Genomic DNA, 22,252 nt, shown 5'->3' with positions numbered 1-22,252 from the left:
CTTCCATGTACGTTTCTACATACATTATGAGTTTATATACACTCATCATGGGCATGAATGTTGTTGTACAGTGAGTTTGGACTTTTCATGATCTCCTTAAACTGTTTCTTTTTTCAGGGTAGAATGATTGCACCAAATACGTCTTTAAAGACTGTAAAAAAAACAAGAATTGGGTGCACAAGTATGAATCTACACAATGTCAAAAGTTTACATACAGGTAGGTTCTATGATGTCTTTTCACTTGACAAGACCAAGACCTATTAGCATCTCATTTGTGATCGTGATTGACAACTGGGAACAATGGGAAAATCCAAGGAAGTAGAATTGTAGGTTTACATTTGTGAAGGTCTCTTGAAGCCATTTCTAAACTACTGCAGATTCCAAAATCATCCGTTCAAACTATTGTATGTACAAGTCATTTGGATGTGTTGCAACTTTCCCATGGCCCTTCCCTTCCCTTCTTCCCTTAAGAAGACCCAAAGTGTCACCCTCACCACCAAGGCTGAAGCCTGCCATGAACTGGAAATTTCTCGAATACCAGTGTCACTGTCCACAGTGATGTGAGTTTTACATCATCATGGACTAAGAAGACGCCACAAAGAAAGTCCCTGTTCAAAATTTACACCTTCAAAATCGACTGAAATTTGCAGTTGCCCACATGGACAAGTTTTGTTGTCAGATGAGACAAAAATTGAGATATTTGGCGGTAGCATCCTGCTCTGAAGCTGATTTGCTGCCATTGGCACTGGTACATTGCACAAAGTGGATGGAATAATTAAGAAGGAGAACTAACTCCAAGTTCTTCAACTTCACCTCAGCTGAACAGCTACACGGTTGAAACATGGTTGAACAATGATCGCAAAGCCACATCAAAACTGGTTTTGGAGTAGATAAAACAGGCTAACATTAAGCTTCTGGAATGACTTTCCCACAGCTCTGACCTCAACCCTATTGAAAATGTGTTGACTGTGCTTGAAAGTTGAGTCTGGATCAGTAAACCAACCAGTTTAAATGAACTCTAATATTTCTACCAAGGAGAGTGGTCAAATATCCAGCTGCAATTATTCCAGAAGCTTGTTGATTGCTACCAAAGCCTGGTGGACGTGCAAGAAGCTAAGAGCCATTTAACCAAATATTAGTGGGACCTTATATATACATTTGATCCTGTGTTCATTATAGAAAATCCAAAAGAATACATACCCATGATGAGTATATGTAAACTTCTGAACACAACTCTACATGTTTATCTTGCGGATGCCATAAAAGATTTTAGCAAATTCCATTAATAAATAAAAACTCTGTGACTAAAGAACAGAGTTTTGAATCCCCACTTCCTGCTTAAACAACCACATTTTCATCATTCTTGACAATCAAACTTTGTCAAAAAGAACAGCGGGGGGGTATTAGTCGTTAGTATTCTGCATTAGATGGAATCTGCTATCCAATCAGCAATTTCCCTGCTGAGCTGACCAGTGTGACACTCCTTTGTGCCACTCTCATAACAAAAGCATTTTTCTTCTGAGATCCACTTCATTACCCAGACTAATATGGAGCAAAATGTTTATTCAAATGAGCCAAGATCAAATCCTATAAAAATGAATGTGAAAATGCTGAAATGGATTATATGCTTGCAGAAAAAAAATCATATTTGAATTAATTACAAACTGAAAGGCCATCGGTGCTGAAAAAATGCTTTCTCTTCCTCCATTTCCTCACTTATTTTCTTATTAGCTTACATTTATTTATTGTCACATTCATCACTGCCCTGTGTCATCAATATGTGTGTGTGAAAAGCAGAGAATAATTACATTTTATCAGCATCAACATGACAGTGGCAAGCATTGTGAGCAACTGATTGGCCGTTGTCTCAAGGAGAAGGCATATTGTGAGCGTTTGATTGGCCCCTGCCGGAGGAAATACTTTGTATTAGCGATTGATTGGGCAGTGTAATTTTCCACCTGAGTGGCCCCCGGACACACACAGTTATTGTGTGACTTTGGCAGGAGCCACCTTTGTATAGTAAGTGTGTGAATGTGAGTTTCCTCTTGCTTTTGAATGATATTCTCTGAGCTCTGATGGGGTCTTGCGGGGCAGGGACTGAGGTTGAGCACAGTGTTGCCCGTCGCACGACAAGTCACGTGGCAGTCTGTCAGGTCACCTCTCGTCAGGAGGTGTACAGCACAGAAAGCAAATCTTCAACGGCAATAACGCAGAAACACATTTCATATCACATTGGTGTGTTTTATGTGCAAATGTGCACATAAAACACATCAAGTTGCTGTACATCCTTGTATTATCTTTACACTAGTTCACGTGCGAATGCATCAATCATCGCTATTGCGTGACGTGGCCTGGTTGTGAGTCCGCCAGTGGACGAGCAAGCTCGGAGTGGAAAGATATCAAAACTGCATCTCCTTCGAGATAGGACGCGGTGACCTCCCCGGCGTGCTGCTTTTTCAGCCTTTCATTTCATGTCTCCGATTCACTGCTCTGATTACATTTAGTTACAAAGAGTTGTTATAAAAGGTGATTCAAAGACAGCTCTCCATCAGGTTTTACAGCCTGCTCGCTCATTATGAGCTCCTTTTACTTTGAAATAGAGCCGTGCATCACATGAGAGGTGCTGTTTGCCTAAAGGATATAAAAGTTCATGTGCTGACCAAAACACTTTGGTCCTTCAAATGAACAGGTACAAAAAAAAAAAAAAAAAGAAACCAAACACATCAGACATCGCAATAAAGCTATTGCCAAATAAAGGTAACCTGAAGAACAGTGAAATCGAGATGATTTTATGTCAGAGATTTATAAAATCTCTGACATAAAAAGCAGCTCTGTTGACAAGATCACAAATGAATGTATTACAAATCTTTAAAAAAAAACAATTTTAAAAAACTGCTCAGAGTCCAAAAAGTCACTGCATATTTGGTACCAAGTCTTTCAAATGAAACAAACTAGCATTTATATATTTAAATAGGGTAACAATGTAACAATGTTGGGTAACAATGTTGGTTCAAAAATTAAAAAAAAAAAAAGAAGCTTTTATTCTGTAGCCAAGTTTAGACTGGAAAGCCATTTGCTTAATGGTAGGAAAAATTAAATGCTCATATTTCTGCAGAAAAACAAACCTTCGTCATGGCTATGATTACTTCTTAGTTATAATTAGGGTTCAAAGAAATCAGTGCTATTTGTTCTCTGTTGACCCTTCCATCAAACCCAAACTCCTCCCTCTGCTCTCTAACATAGCACTTTCCCCTCCCCCTATACACAGCACCAGAATCCGTGTTTCCCCTGACTTCAGCTGTTTGTTAAGCACGCAGATTTATCACGCACACATTAATGTGGCATCATTCTTCTCTTCACATTCTCACGGTGACTATTCAGCATTTAACAGCCCGATGAGTGCACAATGCCGAGGCCGGGGTGGCATATACACACATAAATCATGTAAACAAGTGCGCATCAGATCTTTAAAAAACCTGATCAGAGAGTCGACTCCTCTGAAGGACACAGAGACCGAGCGTGACAAAACAGTTATTAAACCGAGCGCAAGCGAGACGATCTCTAGACCGAGCAGCAGGGGAAGGGGAGACGTGACCATGAAAGGGTGACAGAGCGAGACGCCAAAATGAAGAAATGCAGAGATGAGAGGATAGAGAAATCGAGGGCCTGAGAGACCTGATGGAGGGTGTAGGAAGAGGAAACGACCGCTCGAAGCAGATAAAGTGATCAGAACGGCCTCCGTGAATGTACAGATACTTAAAGGGTCTTTGTTTTGTTTTTTTTAAAGGATTTGAAAAGGCTGTTTATAAAGTGAAGGACTTATGACCTGTATAACTTTAGCAAAGAAGGGTTTTGGGGATCAGAACCAGCACAACTATGGTTTAATCAGAAAAATGGAGGGATGGTAACACTGTGTAAAAGTCTGCCTAAAATTCAAGACTTTATTTTGAATCAGATTTTTCTTTCTTATACTTAAATGACTTTGATACAATGATCTTTACTTTTAAGGCCGGACTTCAAACTTGCATTTAGGTTTATTCATGTAATCATTAGGAGGTTTCTTTCTGTTAAAAGGGAGTTTTTCCTTCCCACTGTCACCACCAGTTATTATAGACTGTCATTATAAGGTAACTACAGGTAAACACAGCGTTTAAGGAGAGATTCAATTTTGTCCTTGGTCGCTGAAAACCAGTCGAGGCAGCTGTCTTCTTTAGAAAACAACTGCAAAATGACCTATGAAGGCCAAAATGATGTTCAAAAAGCACAGACTCACCAGCGCCTTCAAAATAAGCACCCATCTTCTTCTCATTTCCTCACAATCCAGCCAGTTATGATAAAGCCGGAAATGGGAAACAGTGGGGCCTTGTAGGAGTCTATTCTTCTGGTATACTGAGCCTCGGGGGACAGAGGAGGGAAATTACCATCAGTGACACCAGTTTGCGGCAGCCGTTTCTATCAGATAAGGCAGAATTGTACACGCCACTCTTAAATCAATCAAGGTCACCTCTTTGCTCCCTTTGCTTCTGTGTTATAGCGGGTTCAGTTCATAGTGGGCACCCCAGCTGTTGCACAGCACAGATGTAAACTTATCAGAACCTGACATACACAGCCAAACCGGGCTTTACTTCTGCTTTTATTTGACTTTTTCGGTTATTACTAGCACTCAGAGCTTTGACCTTGATGTCTGATGCCCTTTTGCTGTTAGTAAGTTGTCCAGCACCACCACCTGCTGGTGTAAAGGTATAAATGTATAAATTTTACATAGAAAAGTTTAGAGAAAGCATAAATGTTAACTACAAAACAAAGAGCCCCGATGTACTTTTTAACATTATTAATGTTGATGTGTTCTATACTCGTCACAAAATAAGTTTTATATTGTGAGATGGATTTTCAGTTTTTCTGCACATTATTTTAACCTTTTGGAAGAACCAAACATATTCTGTGAGTAGTTCTTGGTTCCAGTTGATTGATTTTAATCAGCAGTTGGGGTAACAATTACTTCACTTTACGAGTGCACCGTCTCTGATCTCATATTCCTGGTAGAAAACTGCGATGAGCTGCTTCAACTTGTATTTTATTGCATTCTTGCAGCCGCAGCCCTGCCCTGCAGCTGTCTGAGTAGGACTCTAGTGTTCCTTCTTTTGACTATTTAGGTGAGCAGGTCCATGGTCTTGTGTCATGCACTATCAACATGTAGTAGTTCCACCAACATTGGGAATGCTGGTGAGATCAGGTTTAACGTGCAGAAATGATATTTCAAGAGACGCTAATGTAAAGTATCAAATATATATGACTTTATTATGGAAATAAACTATCAAGGAAAAGAGAGATGGTGCTACAGCAGCCATGATCATCCAGTTCTGACGTTTAAAATCCAGGAGAACACCCGCAGGTTTCATGCATTAATTGGTCCTTGCACAAATGTTTAAAGAGATTATAATAGTGTTCTCTGAGCACTAATTTGTAACTGTTTTTACCCCCAAAGAACTCATAATAATGTATTTAAATATTTCAACTTTAAATTGTTGCTCAGTCTTGACAGTTGTTTCTTGCTTCTTTGTTTAACGTGAATACAGGACGGAGTTGCAATCAAACCTTTTCCCTAAATGAAATCAGAATGTCTCTGAGTATACAAATACTGCATTGTTCAGCTGCTGGACACCAGCGCTCCTTCACTGATAAGCTGAGTTTTTTTTTTACCCCTAGTAACACGCCTTAAAATACCATTAAAGAACAGAAAGCGAGCACTGAATTCAGACTCTGTGCCCAACCTTATTATGGACAAAGTAAGAAAAGTTCAAAGTAATAAAACAAAATACTGCAGTAGAGGAAACCCTCTGTAAAAACTGTAGTGCATCAAAGTTTAAAGCTGATTTCTGTCACTCAAATAATAATATACAATCACCGGACATTTTATTAGGTACATCTGTCTAACAGCTTATTGATGCATGGGATAATGCCTCGTTAGGAATGCAGACACGGTCGAGACGACCTGCTGCTCAAACTGAGCGTCGGAATGTGGAAGAAAGGTGATTTTATGTGACTTCGAACATGGCATGGTTGTTGGTGCCAGATAGGTTAGCCTGAGCGTTTCAGAAACTGCTGATCTTCTGGGATTTTCCCACACAATTATCTCTAAGGTTTGCAGAGAATGATCTGAAAAAGAGGAAATATCCCGTGAGCAGCAGTTACTCTGGGGGAAAATTTCTTGTTGATACTGGAGGTCAGAGGTCAACTCATTAGCACAAGGTATGCAGAAGAACATCTCTGAACACATGACGCGTCAAATTTTGAAACAGAAGCAGCAGCAGAAGCCCACACCGGGTGCTCTTCCTCTCAGCTAAGAATAGGAAACTAAGGGTACCATTCGAATAAGGTCACCAGAGTTGGACAATAGAAGATTATAAAAGTTTTGCCTGGTCTGCCAAGGCTCAGTTTCTGCTGTGAAACTGGGATGGTACAGTCAGTGTAAACAACATGTAAACATGGATCCATCCTGCCTTGTATGAACGGCTCATGCTGGTGGTGATGAAATAGTGGTGTGAGGGATTTTCTCTTAGCACATTTTGGGCACCGTAGCCTACCTGAGTATTGTTGCTAAACATAGCTATCCCTTTATGACAACAGTGTATTCATATTCTGATAGATGCTTTCATATCCCAAAGCTCAAATCGTCTCAAATTAGTTTTTTGAACATGACAGTGCACTCAAACGGCCTCCACAGTCACCAGATCTCAATCCAAAAGAGCACCATTAGGATGTGGTGATATCAGAGGCTTGCACCATGAATGTGCAGCTGACAAATTGGCAGCAACGGCGTGATGTTATCGTGTCAGTGTGGACCAAAATGTCTGAGGAATGTTTCCTGCACTTTGTTGAATCTATGCCACAAAGAATTAGGGCAGGTGTACCTAATAAAGTGTCTTAGTGTATCTTGATACATTCACTGCTAAGAAGCCATTAATTAGCTACTAGTTTCAAAAGTGCCTAAGTCTTATAGCTGAACAGGCTCAGAGCAGCTCTGACCCCTCCATCCAGCGTAACACCTGCACTGAAACTCAGACTCCATTAGCTTTACATGATGTGGCTGCAAATGTCCTAAAACTCTGTATTTCCTCCATCCATTTGGTTTCCTCTTGGACACCACCTTCCACGAGGCAGGGTCAAGGTGGAGGTAGGCCTTCGACTGTGGATCCTTCCTCTGACACCGTCCATGAGAGGAACACATGGTCTGACTGCAAAGCGTAGCCGCTGATGTCACGTTTACCAGGTAAGGACCCAGAGTGTTATCGATGTAGGACTTGACGGCAGCACAGGTAGCCTGAAAGCAGGAAAGAAACAGGATATGATAAACCAGGGATGTGCAGAAGAATGCCCAATAAAAGCTTTAATGCAACTTTACATAACAGAATCTTTAAGCTATATGCATGCTCAGGTAACAGCATGAATATGTTATTTAGTCTAAAGTTATTACAAAATGAACAAAGACGTATTTCAGAGCAGGTAACATGTCCTGTTTTACTCAGCATGAAAAAAATACATTAAGACTGTTAAAGATATTATCAGTGGTCAAAGCAAAAGGTGCTGAGAAAAGCGCCACTCTAGCATCATCATCAATAGACTGTTAAAAACACAATGTGCCACCTTGTTTTTTACCCGGTGATGCTCATGAACACATAAACAAGCGCTCTGGCTTCTTTTGACTCAGTCCCATATACAAAAGACCTGTTGTTTAAACCACTTTACTCTGCAGCTGAAAAAAAATCTCCAGTAAATGCTTCATTTACTCCCATCTGAGTAATGTTTGCCAAATATCAGTGTCCAGCTGTGCAGAGAGCTCCTTTTTTGTCACATTAAAAAAGAAAGTACGCCCTCTGACATTTCTGAGGTTTCTAAATATCAGGATAGGATAAAAGCATTATCTAGACATTAGCAGGTCTTAAAATCACGTAACTACAACCTTGGATGAAAAACAACATGTGACATATTGCACCATGTTGTTTATTTAACAAAAACTAAAGCGAAATGCAGAAGACACGTGTGAAAAGCTAAGTGCACCCCACGATTCAGCTGCTTGGAGAACCACTTTTAACAGCAGTAGCTTGAAGTAATAGCTTTCTGTATGACTTTAGCAGCCTCAAGGTGTCGAATCACCCCTCTACCACTGTGCCTGACAGCTGGTGTGAGGTATTTGTGCTGATATGCAGTGTGTGGTTTTAACAATCCGTCAAGGACGTTGTTCCAGAACATGCCGAAACAGCTTTGTTTGTATGACTTTAGCAGTCTCTCACATGGTTCTGGAGGAATTTTGTCCCACTCTTCTTTACAATGTTGCTTCAGTTCAACGTGGTTTGCGGGCACATGCCGAACATGCCGAAACATTCTTTCAGAGAGAGAACAGGTACTCCTAGCAACCCTTTCAAACAACCATACTTGTTCAGTCTTTTTCTAATTGCACAGTCATGAACTTGAACATTTAATAAGCTGATGGAAGCCCGTGAAGTCTGAAATGAAGCTCAGGGGTTTTTTATTGCGATTTCTCTTATCAGCATTGCACAGTCTGACCTCTGGGTCTTGCTCCAGACCATTAAATTGGTAAAACTTCTGCTTTCACACAGGTGCTCACGCTTGCTGATGATCAGTGTTGGGGAGTAACAGAATACATGTACCGCCGTTACGTATTTTAAATACAAAATATGAGTGACTGTATTCCATTACAGTTACAAGGGTGGTATTCAGAATACAGTTACTTTGTTGAAATAAATGGATTACACGGCGGTCTTTTCCTGTTTCACATATTAGGCTATGCTCTCTCTATTTTTGGTAATTCCACACCGGAGGAAACCTAAACAACACGCGTAGCCTATTTAGAGGCTCTTATGCCTGTCTGTCAATCTGGCGGCCCATGTCACCTCTATTTGCGGCCCACATAATGACGTGAAGAATTATTTTACAAAAATTATTCACAAAAATGATTTAATATGAAGGCAATAGAGTGTTACAGGCATCGCCCTAAAGAATGTAGCCTCATGGGCAGTGTAGTCCGTGCTGCAGGGAGAATGGACTGCCATACTCGTTATGTATCTGTGAGCGCGAGGAGGGAGAAAAAGGATAGTCGAAAAGTACGAGTTGTCATTGAGCAGAAATGGGAGCTGGAAGCATGTAAATATAATAATAACCACTACAGCCAAAAAGAGTGCCTGACGAGCCCAGTTGTAAATAAGATATTATTAAGACTCGATTGTACACCGTGTTCGTGTTTTCCTCCGAAACAATAAGTTCCGTTGGAGCAGCCTTTCAGCGCCTCTCTCTGTCTCTCGCTAGCAAAGTTGACCCAGACAACAAAGTCAAGCGAGTTTTCGTCTATGAGCCCAAAACTTAACGTATTAGCCAGAGGTCCCTTTAATACGGTTCGGAGACGCAGACCTGTTTTATATACGCGTGGAATCGTTTTCTATACGAGATCGCTGCAAAAAGTGCAGCCTTACCCTAATGTCCACCCTACTGTTACTCATTTTATATTAAGATTTAAAAATCTAGTTGGTATTGGTATGGCGAGTAGTCTTCAGTAATAGTAATAAATCACACAGCAATACATTCATGTAGTTGTAAAAAAAAAAAAAAAAAGCATGATGATATATCAAGTAATCCAAAGTATTCAGAATATATTACAAAATACATTTTGGGGCATGTAATCTGTAATCTGTAGTGGAATATATTTTAAAAGTAACCTTCCCAACACTGCTGATGATCAGCTAATCAAGTGTAAGTTTATTCTCCATCTCAATTTCTTAGGTAGCAGTAAGGATATTTTGTATTTTTCCACACACTGCTTCTGCATTTTGGATTCGTTTTTGTTAAATAAATAATGACCTGGTGCAATATATCATATCTTGTTTTCCATCTGAGGTTGTATTCACTTAACTTTAAGACCTGCTAAGAGCGGGATGATTTGAATATGTCCTGAAACTTAAATCCTTATGGTTGAAAAAGGGTGTACTGTCTTTTTTACCAGTACTGTGTGTGTTCAGCAGGATTGAGAGGCCTTGTTGCGAAGAGGTAACAAATGAAATATACAGTGGAGCGATTCCAAACAGACCTTAAAACTAAAGAGCTTGAATATGAAATAAGGAAGTTTTAAAGTACGTTTTTTCTTTTTCATTTCAGTAATTTTTGTGCAATACAGTTTCCTGTGTGTAACTTTCAAAATTTTTTAAAAGCGTAACTTATAAAACAAAGACCCTTGTAGGCATCAGTGAGAAATGTAACATCCTCACTTTCACTATTACAGCCAATTACATCAAATGGACAAGTCAGTTATTGTACCTGAGTTTTAGAAAGAGCGTGGTCACCCCAAAGAACTACACCAGCAGAGCCTAAAGCGGCACTCTCTCCGATAGTGTAGACCAGGTGCTCCTGTTAGACAGAAACAGAGAGGTGAGCAAAACACGCAGCCCCAGTCACGACAGACACAGAATGTTTGAGTTGAAACGTCTGATTCTTGCCTGAGAGAGAAATTCCAGCGTGTATGTGTAGACGATGCGAGCATAGGCGTACACGGGCGGTGCGAACGGAGTCACCTGATCCGCTACTCTCATTGCCTCCAGGATGCGGTGGTGGCAGTAGAGGAGCACTTCTCTGCTGAGACTTTGCATCTGGATGCTGAGATAGATGTCGGGATACAGAGCAGAGGAGGTGCTCCACAGCCATAGAAGCCTGTTATTTCTCTTTAACTCCACAGCTGGACACTCCCCTGTGTAGCCTGTGCTTTTGTTGCTGTAGTAGTTGTAGCAGTTTGGAAAACCATAATAGCCCCACAAACCATCAGGTCTTGCCGCCTGCCCCAGTTTCAGAGTTTCCTCCATGAAATTCCTCGCAGCTTTGCTAAACTCCATGCGTGCTGCGTCATCTACTTGTTTGGGGCTCCAGTCTGGATGCTTAGACCTCACTAGTGCTTTTGACCCATCCTGGTATATCTTCTTAGTGTCCCAGTTTCTCTCCCATTCAGGTCTCCAACTTTCCCAATCCACCACACCCAGGCCTGGGAAACCCCTGTCAGGGATATAGGCGTTTACATTCTCCCTGGCAACTTTGAGATGTTTGTCAAGGCTGCTGTTTTGTGGAACCCCGCCATTAATAGCCTCTCCCTGAGGGGAATACCTTGGATACAGACCAAGCTTATCATCATAAAAGATGGTTATGTTCTGACCCATAAAGGTTTGATTCTGGTTGTGGACAATGTTAAACATCCCCAGGTCAAGGTTAACGCCATACTGAGAGAGGCATTTGGCAGTTGGGGCGTTCCACACAGTCAGGAAAGGTACTTTGGAAAAAGGTGAATTTGGATAGTGCAGCCCTGAGACGAGGCTGATCAGAATTAAGTGCTGCAGCACCGCAGGCTTCAAGGACCTCATCCCTGGCAGGAAGGAAACAGTGTTTATGTTACCCAGCAGTATTATGAAATTTTAAGAGCATATTGCAAAATGTTGCTAAGCTTTTCCAGTTGTAAGGCAAATCAAATCAATAAGAGTTTTAAGAGTTTCTACTGTTTACGAGCCAGGAATTTTAAATGTGTCTATTCACTACTTGTTTCTTTATTACTTTTCAAACACCTTTAACACGCCAAAAACTTTCTGATCATTACAGATGTTGTGTAATGCAGTAAACTTGGCTAGAAATAACAGGCTCTAGTGTCAAAATAATGTGTGAAATTAACTAACATTAAGCTTGCAAACACTGACTCACCGACTTTATAAGTAGAGAAGGATTGGAGCGTGTGGCCTTGTGAAATACCCACAAGTCTCATGATCTGAAACACATATTCAGGAAAAATGGGAAGTAACAAACGCTGAACCAATTAGAAGTGTCCACAGGACCTCCAACAACCAATAACAAGAGACATGCAAATCATTCTATGGAGAACACAGATTTAAAGTCACAGGCAAGTTAGCACTTCCTCCCATCACACTGTACAGCTTGAAAACAGTTTTCAGATTGTTTGAATTTAAAAAGAATATAAATATGACAATCAACAGTTTATTGGGGGACTTAAGAAAGCTTGACGTTTTCTGAAAAACCACCAAGCGAAGCCATAATGAACTCTTCCACCTTGCAATTTAAATGCGTGCTTTGCTCAACTCTTAAAAGCATATAAAAATAACCAGTGGTTAACGAAAACCTACAATTACATGGGGAAGGGGGTATGAGGGTGCTGCTGGCAAAATGAGTCAATCCCTGAGAACTAGCTGGCTCGGACTCCCCTGGCCACAGAGGCTTCCCGCAGAGGCTTCACTCTCAACTACTGACAACAAAATCATGCCTGTATTACTCCCAAAACCATATCTCAGCTATATTATCTCCTTATGTAGTTACAAAAAAAAGAAAAGCGTCACACTTACTTTACTAAAAATACACACAAAGCACGATAAAGCAGTTTATTTATCCAAAACTGGCTGGCACAGCGGTTAGCACCATGGCCTCACAACCGGAAGGTTCTGGGTTTGAACTTGCACGTTAGCTGGAGCTTTCCAATTTCCTCCCACAGTCCAAACACATTCATCTTAGGCTGATTGGAGATGCTATATTTGTCTGAGCCTGAATGGCTTTTCCGCACAAACCGCCTGCGCAAATCCTGAACCACTAATACACCTGAGTTCTCCCTCCTGTGTCAGTTGTGACCATGGCCCCTCGCCCAGTGTCGCTTAGGCAGCCTTAAATTAAAACACAACAACCTCAACAAAGAAGTTTATTTACACCGACAAATGCCATTTTTGTATGAGAGACATCAATATGAGAAACACTGTGCTTCTGGAGTCAAAAGGCCACTGAAACATGAGGCTCGTAGAGTGGAGATGTGTCACCCTTTTAAAAAAGTAGTAGTCATGTTTTGGACAATAATATCGTATAAAAAATACATTCAAATAAATAATAACACTGCGAATGCCTCTATAAACACATCAGATGTCAGAAAGAGGCCAATTTAAAGAAGATTTAAAAGAAATTAGGCACTTCAAATATATTGTGCTGTTATCAGATTTAAGTGAATCGTTTTCCACTTTCACCACATACATTTACTCATTCGCAGCATTTACCACAGAAGCATCCTCTCTACAAGAAGCATGGACACCTTGGCAAGCGGCGAGTGAGAGGACAATGTAAACAGGGTCATTTCCAGCAAGTTTTTTTCTTTTTTTAAATGATTAAAAGTTAGAAACAAACACTACCTTGGAATTTCCACAGCGGTTCTTACGATATACAGCAACAGAAAAAAACCACACACACCTATCTTCCCTTCACCTCTCCTCTTGTGCTCCTTTTAGACTTTTACAGTTACATAATAGGTATTAACAGATGAGCAGGCAGACAATCAGTAAGATCAAACACTGCAGAGCCACTGCTGTGGCTCGAGTCGCCGTCCCTTTTTGGTGTAGCGGGTCTGTTTGATCGCAGAGCTCCCCCTGATACCCGCTGTAACACTGACACTGAAAGTCTGCTTCAAAACTTAACCCGTCTGCTTTGCCGAGCTCACCGGTGACCGTCAGCTTGCCGTTCTTCTCGACGATGTCGTGGGTGAGGGGATTCAGATGCAAGTAAACGTCGCTGTTTGAGTTTCTGCGCAGACATCGCCCGTGAGAGCCGCAAAGGGTCTGGCTGCACAGTTCTGCTGCCGTGGAAACGTTCAGGAGGTACTGACTCAGTGTGCCCCGCAGATATTTATCCAGATCAGAGCAGGTGGTCTATGGGAAAAAATAAGTGGATACATGAAATCTTCAAGTACTGCGCAATTAATCTGAAAAATATGAAGTAACTAAAGCTCTGGTATGGAGTACAAATTGCTATAAATACACTTTGTAAGTGAGTAAAGGCTGTTTATTAATCAGCATGCTCTCAGAAGTTTAGATGATATCATCTGTGGTTAAAAATAAATGCGACGTATCCAAGTGATGTGTTTAATTTCACAATCGTTGTGTGCATGCTTACTTTGGTTGTGTGCACAAGTTTATTTATGAAGCGTATTTCACAGAAAGATGTCACAAAGCGCTGTTACACAACAAAGAGTACAATAAATAGGAAAATTAAGTGTCATAATAGCCCATAAAATGGGTATTTTATAATAAAAGAGTAATAACAATAATAATTATACATGTAGTGCCACAGAGTGAACGGCTCTCTTCTACCTAGTCTTTAGTCACGTACGCAGAACAACAGATTCTGAGTTGTGAATGAAGACAGCGAGCAGCTGGGATAACTAAAGTGCTCTGTATGCAAATGCCAGAATCCTAAATCTATTGGGAGCCAGTGTAAAGAGTATAAAATAGGTGTGATCTGAGCATCAATAGTCTGGAATATGCGTTTTTATAGCTTGGAGGCATGAAAGAGATTATTTATCCAAGCTGGTTAAGCGTAATGGAGTAAAAGCAGGACGCTGTGTGGAAATACTTAAAGTACAAATACATTTATTCTGAATAAAGTACCTGAGTAAATGTACTCAGTTACATCCAGTGGTGCTGGGGACTGCTAGATTAACAGTCACTCTAATCCACGGATGTCAAAATGATTTTACATTGAACAGTCCACTTTGATCCTAAGTGGGTTGGACCAATGAAGCTCCTCTATATCGGTGTGTAAAGAACTTTACTTACACATTTAATCCCTGAGATATTTTAATATAAGGAAAACAAGTGTTTTTTCCAACAAAGATCTAAGATTTTTTTTTGCATAATATAGAAGTGTTGTTTGGGCTTAAATTGAAAGAAATAAACATGTAAAATTACAGAAAAAGTTTTGTTAGCTCACTGTGCGGAAATTAAATTGTCTTGTTGAAGTCTCTTTATGCTTGGGCCTTTTGCACTTCAAATCGTTACAAAAGTCTAGTTTTGCGTGTCTGTTGTTATATTATGACATGATTTAAACCTTTTCAAATGTATCCTTGTCCAATACGTTTGAAAACTAAACTTTGAAAAAATAAATAAACAGGTCAACTGCTGCAGAACATCCCTTTTTTTTAATGATGATTTCAAGATTTTGGGTTTAATGCCCCAAAATGGAATCGAAGTCAAAGCCCCAGTCAGCGTATATGTGTTTAATCAGCACCTGATCATGTGGCCAAAGACATTAACCGTAAACCCTGAACTTTGAGAAATATCTCCTAGTATGAAATGCCTTCGCATGTCACAGACGAGAAGAGCAGCTCAAAAGTTAAGATGATAACATCTGTTCCAAAAAAATGCATACACCATATCTGAGTGATTGATGTGTTCGTTTCGCAATTGATGTGTGGACGCTTACTTTGTTGTGTGCATAAGCAATATCTCCCCACATGATTATTCCAGCTGCTCCCAGGGCCACACTCTCCCCGATCGTGGACACAAGGTCAGTCTGCAAAAAATTACAGGTCAAACAAAAGGAAAACAGTCAGCTAAGTAAGTGTCAGAGGTTCATAGGCTACTGTATGTGAAGTAGAGGCCCAGCTCTTCTGTTCTCATTCTCCTATAAGCAAATAAGGGTGTTTAGAGTGACTTTTAACTTGACCAACACCCATCCTGCCTACTCTGCACAAATGAAAGGTATTGGGGTGTCTGAATGCCAGCAGCACAGGAAGGGACTGTAGCAGCAGATAAGAGATGAATCTACACAGCATGCATTAACATTAGTGCTCAGTGACGGTTCTATATGTCAGGCTTTTACTAAGAATTAGCAGGAAAAAGATAGAAGAAATGTTTCGGAATATAGTCAGTAACATGGCTGGTTCGAAACTTCATTAGTGTCTTAAAGGAAAAAGCAGGAAAAAAGTTCCAGGAAGAGGAACCAAATTCAACACTGGCACTGTTTCCAAAGTTAGACTGTCACCTCGGTCAGCTGCTCCAGGGAGTTCATGTACGTGGGCCGCGTGTACACAAAGACAGGACGTGCCAAGCCATCGCCCGATGAGGCCAAACGCATCCCCTCTTTCACACGGTTCCGCACAAACTGGCGTCCGGCGGCTGATGAGCGCAGCAAGCTGCTCATGTAGATGGAAGGGAAGAGGGCTGTGCTCTCAGTCCACAACCATTTCAGCTGGTCATTGCGAGACACCTCCACATCAGGACAGCGGCCCGTGTAGCTCTCCAGAGTGCGCACGTAGTTGTGGTTGTAGCAGTCAGGAAACAGGTAGAAACCCCACAGCTGGTTGGGCCTCAGGTTCTTAGCTTGCTTCAGTGTGTCTAACATGAACAGCCTGGCAGACAACTCAAACTCCTGCTGGGCCACTTTTTTCACCTGATCAGGAAGCCAGGTTGGGTTCTTCTGGCGCACCAATTCCTCAGAATGTCTGCGATAAATGTCTTTGGCTTCCCAGTTACGTATCCAGAGGGGACGCCAATCCTCCCAGTCGATAACAGCTAAACCAGTGGCCCATTCTGAACGTATGTACTTCTTAACATCTTCTGGCATTTTCTCCAGGTGCCGTGTGCGACTGGCCACCTGCGGAAGTCCCCCATTCACCGGTGTTTCATCTTGTTCAAAATAGGGGTACAAGCCCAAGCGCTCCTTGTAGAAGATGGTCAGATTCTGATTAACAAAGCCCTCATTGGGTGTAGCCACAATCTGGAACTGGTCCAGCTGGAAATGAATTCTATGCCGCGGGGCACAATCTTCAATCGGGGCGTTCCAAGCAAGGAGCAGAGGCTTTCGGGAATACAGTGGCCATCTCGTGGGCTGCAGTCCCAGAGCAAAGAGGCAATCCCACAGCGGGACAATCAGCAGCAGAGCTTTCCAAGCTGACAAAGTCCCGTGCAACATGTCTTCAGATGTGGATGGACAAAAAGGACTGCCACACTCTGCTCTACAATCCACAGGAGGGAATGACATGTTAGTTTCCTGAATGCACATTTAATAAGGTGTTTTCTCTTAAACAAACCTTAAACATGTTTCCATTTTATTTATTCAAAACCAACTTTATAATTACATGGACATGAAGCACAAGCTTCTCTTTTGTGACATTGCCACTGCAGATTAATTTACATAAATGTCTGCAGACTATTAATATTTTCTTAAAAACAAGAAAATAAATAAAAGAAAATAAAAGAAAAATGGTAATACAATTTTTATCCAAAAAATAGGCTTCTTTAAACTGGATTCTACCTCTAGCAAGCTGTTAACATAAATTGCCTTCAATTTAATTACTGTTTGCAGCTCTTTTATTAGCAACGATAAAAAAGGTAAAGTTAATCAACTTCAGCTTCCCTACAGATGGATACACTTACCTTTACTGGCAGGCTGGGGAAGCATTCCCCCGAAGACAGAAGCCTACAACTTCACTCCGCGTTTTGGCGTTGCTTTAAAAACAAATAGGAAAAGAAAATTCAGTATAAAGAAAAAGACGACGGGGTAACTTTACAGGAGCACATGCAGCTGTGCTGTGTCTTATAACCTCGGCTCTCCGGCTCCTTGCGGTATGTAAAACTCACAGAAGTCAACTTACCCCCTGCGATGTTGTCAGTTGCAACTCGTTCAGTCCCGAGTGCCAAACCACTCTCGGGATGGGATGTTCCATTCGGTCTGAGGAAAAAGGGGGGGCCGGAGAAAGGAAATGGACATCCTTTAAAAAAATCTGTCAGCGGCTCTAATTCGTTTCTTCACGTCACTACTTCAAACTGCTTCGAGTATCAGCTTAGCGAGACGTGCTTTGATTGCGTCCTGTTTTTCTTGTTCCTCAAGGCTAACCCTCGTGTCCCGACTCAGCGCCTGAATGGGTCGGTCCGAGAAAGTTCGCCTCCACTCTCCGTGAAACAGATACACTGTAACCAGGGATGCCAATATCTACAAAAGGTCACAGCAGGGCACTGTACCACATCCCTAAATATAAGACCATGCTTACAACTCACCTTTCAGCTGCATGACAATCGTGTTAAGGATATTGAGAAATCTGATGGAGTGTTGATATTTCTTTTCTTTTCTTTTTGTGAGACTTGTCCCACTGTAAAACTTCCTACATTCAGTTATTCATTGAGATCACTTTAATAGCTTAAACAAAAGAGCAGATATAGCATCCGGGTTTTTTTTTTAAATTATTATTTAAATATTCAAATCTTTTGCTTAAGGTGGTAATACTGTAGAAACACCCCAAAGCTGTTCAGTCATAACTGCTCTATACTGTACACAGTAAAATGTACCAAGAGAATGATATCATGATATATCTAAATCTCTTTGAGCACTCAGTAAGACTGGAAATGTGCTAAGTACACCAAAGAATCCAGTAGCCTGTAGAGCCACCTGTAGCAGCAGTAACGTGAAGTGTTTGTTTTCTGTTTGACTTTATCAGTCTCTCTAATCTCCGTGGAGGAATTTCGACCCACTCTGCTCTACAATGTTCCTTCTGTTTGTTGATGTTTCCAGAGATTCATTTTTGCACAACTCTCTTGAGGTCCAGCCACAGCATTTCAGGCGGATAAACAGCTGGGTTTTGACTATTGCAACACCTTGATTCTTTTCTTTTTCAGGCATTCTGGTAGAGTTCCTGCTGTGCGTGGGATCATCATCCTGTTGCATGACCCAGTTTCAGCCAAATTTTAGCTGTTGGACTCACATTTGACTCTAGAGTACTTTGGTATACAGAGTAGTTCATGGTCGACTCAACGACTGCAAAGTGTCCTATGCCTGCAAAACAAGCCCCAATTATCACCCCGGCACCACCGTGCTGACAGTTGGTATGAGGTGTTTGTGCTCATATGAAGGTCGTCCATAAGTTCAGTACAGAATATCTGTAATCATTCATCTGCCTCCTTTTCTGAGTGTTTGGCCGCTTCTGGTCTGTACTTCATAACCACTTTCTCACATTGCCAAACTCATTTCTGTTATCATTACTCGATTCCAATCATCTTCTGGCCCGCCTTCTTTGACCCAATCAGCTTCCAATCTGCATGTTTTAAATCTGTGCTCTCCATCATTCTCCCTTTCAGATTCTCATTCATGCATTCATACCTCCTCCCCATCTCCACCTCAGGCTCTGGGGAGTCCTGTCCTAAATCCTGTCACCTCTGGGAATCCATCCTGCCATGATGGGTCATTGAAGTCTAACTGCCAAATAAATTAATTTCTCTATCTCAATAAATCATGTTTGGTTCTTCCAAATGATCTTTCCTCTTTGAAATGCTATGGTGACCTGCTGGTATGCTTTGGTTTTTGTCAAACAGCACTCATTATGGCCAGACATCTTCACTTTGATCTCATATGCCCAAAGGACACAAAGGACACAGCATGTGCAAGTCTTGTGATTTGAATCCTTCTAAACAAGTCATACTTGTTCAGTCTTTTTCTAATTGTAGCGCCGTAAACTTTAACATGTAGCATGCTAACCGAGACCTGTAGAGTCTAAGATGCAATCTGAAATTTTTTTTTGAAATTTCTCTGAGGATTGCACAGTCTGACCAATAGAATTAATTTGCTGAGGGATTTGATTTTAGGATGACTGTGGCAGCAAACTGTCCACGTTTCTGCTTTTATAGAGGTTCTCATGCTTGCTGATAATCAGTTAATCAAGTGCATTTGATTAGTAGCACCTGGCTGCTACTTAGCCTTACTTAATCTTTCAATGGACTCCACAGACGCTTCTGAAAACGTGATTTTTTTATGTCAACAGTATGTTTTAATAAATTTACAGTTTGGTTGTTTAGGCTACACAGTGCATCATCTTTCATGTGCAGTTCAGTTTACAGGTATAACATTTACCTTTGAGATATATATATCTCACTGGTCTGATGAATATATTTTTTAAATTTACCAGTGGTGTATTTTTCAAAGCTTCTTTTTATTTGACTAGTGAAAAATTATTATCTCAAGTCTTTTGGTTGCTGGTACTTAAGTATTTTAAAGTTTCCTTCCACTCATGCAGACTTGAATGTCTTGAACACACTTCAGAAAGTGGGCAAGAGGCATCTGGCACACAGATTTCACTGCTGCCTGGAGCATGTGATGACAGCCACTGGCGAGGGCTTAACAGAGGAACCGAGTACCACATACTGTCATGTTGCCAAGCACAGTAGATATGGCAGTGGAGAGGAGATAGTAAAGGCCATGTACCAACACGTAATTACCTAAATTTAACAACCTGGGATGATTTGGAAAAATTGGGGAATCCATATGTGCGCTGTACTTGAAGGTGATTTTCTAATAACAGGTACAGCTTTTGCTTACGTCTGTACTCAATGAATAAGATCTGAAACACGGCATTCCTGGAAAAGGTAACATTTTCCCCAGGAGATACATGTTAACTAAAAGATCCCTGAGCACATGACTAGGAAGAGGTGGGGGAGCCTGGAAATTCTCTGGTTTCCTGTGCCAAAATCCATTCCGCTTGTTTTGCTTTTGAACTTTGCTGACTCACCTCACCATGTCATCAGCTTCTCTCTAGGGCTCTGCAGAGTAAGGAAAAAGTGGACCACGGACAGACCCGTGTGAATGAACAGGGAGGGAAAGGAACAAAGGAATGGCTTCATTTCCGTCTACTCTCGGCTTCCCTTTGACCTCTGCCTCCTGAACATTACATCAGCTGAAGTCAGGGATCGTCAGGAAGCTAAAACAATGGCAGGGAAACTGCCAACACACCCTACTATCTTCACTTTTTGTCCCTAACACTTTATGAATTGTGATACATTTGGGGTAATGCTCTGACTTGGTAAATTTGAACTGAGGAATTATAAATGGTTGTAACATCCAAACATCCAGTTTATATAAGAATACAACAAAACCCACATTTAAAGGTTCATAATGCAAACAAAGTCTGAAACTGAGGAGCACGTATCCCAAAACGTTGATACGGACGTAACATTTTGAGTGGGGGAAAAATTTCATCACTCATCAAAATAAATTCTTCAGTCTCTGAGGAGTGCATACATTACATCATTTGTAACTATAACCTTATTTTGTGGCTTTACTAGAAAAAATAGGAGATTACCACCAAGTTTCCTCGACTTATTTGTAATGACTACATATGATCTCACTGTAACACAGTCAAATGTAACAGAATCCATGTGAGAACTAGCACAAAAATGGCTACAGTAAGCGCCTTTGTTTTACTTTAAAGCACTACAGCTTGTTAAATTACTCCCATGTAAACAATATATCTATTTTACTGTTCATAATTCAAAGTATGGTTTAGTTGTATTTCAAGGCTGCTGATAATTTATAGTGACTGCCTCTCTCAGCCTCAGCCCCATGGACAACTTTTCCCCGTATAAACACACTGCATACATCAGAGAGCACATTACGCAGATCAGAGCGCTGCTATTTGGTGTCATATTCATGAACTTAGTGCATTTTTTATGACTTTACAGGAAAGCGTTCATCCTTTAAGCGAAACATCAAAGACCAATGGAGAGGAAACACATCAAAGGGGCTGACCTTTGGCCTCGAAACGCTCCGACCGCATTCCACACAATTACAGACACCAGAGAATGCCTGCAAAGGAAGCCCTACCCATTTATTGTGGGGATTTGTCATCTGAGCGCAGTGAAATATGTTTACATCGCCATTAAAAGTTGATACTACACCAGCTGGCAACAACAACCAAAACCTGTCACGATCTGAGGCTGAGCTTTTAATTTCATCCTTATCTATTTGGGAAAGCAAACTCCACACAAAGAAGTAAATATGCATGATTTAAAAAAGTTAAAGCAGGTATAGCTTTTTGCTGCCATCTAGAGGAAATGTGGCTTTTATGTTGCAGATGTCTTGAGTTTAGATTTTTTTTTTTTTTTTATAAAAATGGGAGAAAAAAATTAAGGGGGGAAAAAAAGAAGTTTGATTTTCACCGGCAGCCTCAAAGCACGGCCAGACAGAAATTCAAGAAGGTGACGAGGAAAACTAAATATAAGCCAGAATCTGGAGATGCCAGGGTTACGCTTACAGCTGTTTCACAAGTACAGGGATCACTGACCCCACATTCAAAAGTCACCATTTGGTTGAATGCAATCTGCACTTCACTTAATATTTTCTGAATAGTTAGCAACTTAAAGGATTTCTTGCGAACATGTATAAAATCAATTCAATCTTGTCTACTTCCTCTTCAGCTAAAAATAAAAATTGCTGTTAGCTTTCTAAAGTTCACAGAAATAGCTTGACATTTTAGTTTTACTTGTTTTCTTAGAAAAGAGAAGCACGACCGGTTCTGTGTCCACAGACACCAAAAATAATGTTTTTACTGTAGTACAAAACACAAGATGTTTCCTATTTCACAGGCGCCAACAAGTCTCAAGTTACCACATTACACTCATGT

The 22,252-nt window shown here is 40.9% G+C and overlaps 2 protein-coding genes across 3 annotated transcripts; both read right to left on the bottom strand.

Annotated features, from left to right (window-relative positions):
• Window positions 1–5,272: 5,272 nt before the first annotated feature.
• hyal1 (hyaluronidase 1) lies at window positions 5,273–12,581 on the bottom strand. The gene is made up of 4 exons (XM_085274405.1): window positions 11,746–12,581; window positions 10,506–11,416; window positions 10,327–10,416; window positions 5,273–7,321 (listed from the first exon to the last, which is right to left on the bottom strand). Exons 1-4 carry the CDS (start codon window positions 11,804–11,806, stop codon window positions 6,995–6,997), a joined length of 1,389 nt encoding a protein of 462 aa, XP_085130531.1. The 5' UTR covers window positions 11,807–12,581; the 3' UTR covers window positions 5,273–6,994.
• Window positions 12,582–12,732: 151 nt separating this feature from the next.
• On the bottom strand, window positions 12,733–17,599 carry hyal2a (hyaluronidase 2a). 2 transcript variants are annotated; one of them, XM_085274402.1, is made up of 5 exons: window positions 17,462–17,599; window positions 17,244–17,315; window positions 15,850–16,822; window positions 15,289–15,378; window positions 12,733–13,736 (listed from the first exon to the last, which is right to left on the bottom strand). In XM_085274402.1, exons 3-5 carry the CDS (start codon window positions 16,777–16,779, stop codon window positions 13,344–13,346), a joined length of 1,413 nt encoding a protein of 470 aa, XP_085130528.1. In that variant the 5' UTR covers window positions 16,780–16,822; window positions 17,244–17,315; window positions 17,462–17,599; the 3' UTR covers window positions 12,733–13,343. The 2 variants fall into 2 exon arrangements, with proteins under 2 accessions (XP_085130528.1, XP_085130529.1); XM_085274403.1 differs by lacking the exon at window positions 17,462–17,599 and having other exon boundaries at window positions 17,244–17,455.
• Between the last annotated feature and the right edge of the window lie 4,653 nt (window positions 17,600–22,252).

The sequence above is a fragment of the Mchenga conophoros genome, linkage group LG5 (genome assembly GCF_057382185.1).
Source record: "Mchenga conophoros isolate Kocher_MC1m ecotype Shallow Benthic linkage group LG5, M_conophoros_male_GT1.1, whole genome shotgun sequence".
Lineage (NCBI taxonomy): Eukaryota > Metazoa > Chordata > Actinopteri > Cichliformes > Cichlidae > Mchenga > Mchenga conophoros.
Note: the sequence above shows the minus strand (reverse complement) of the source record. Positions and strands in the feature narration are given on the sequence as shown.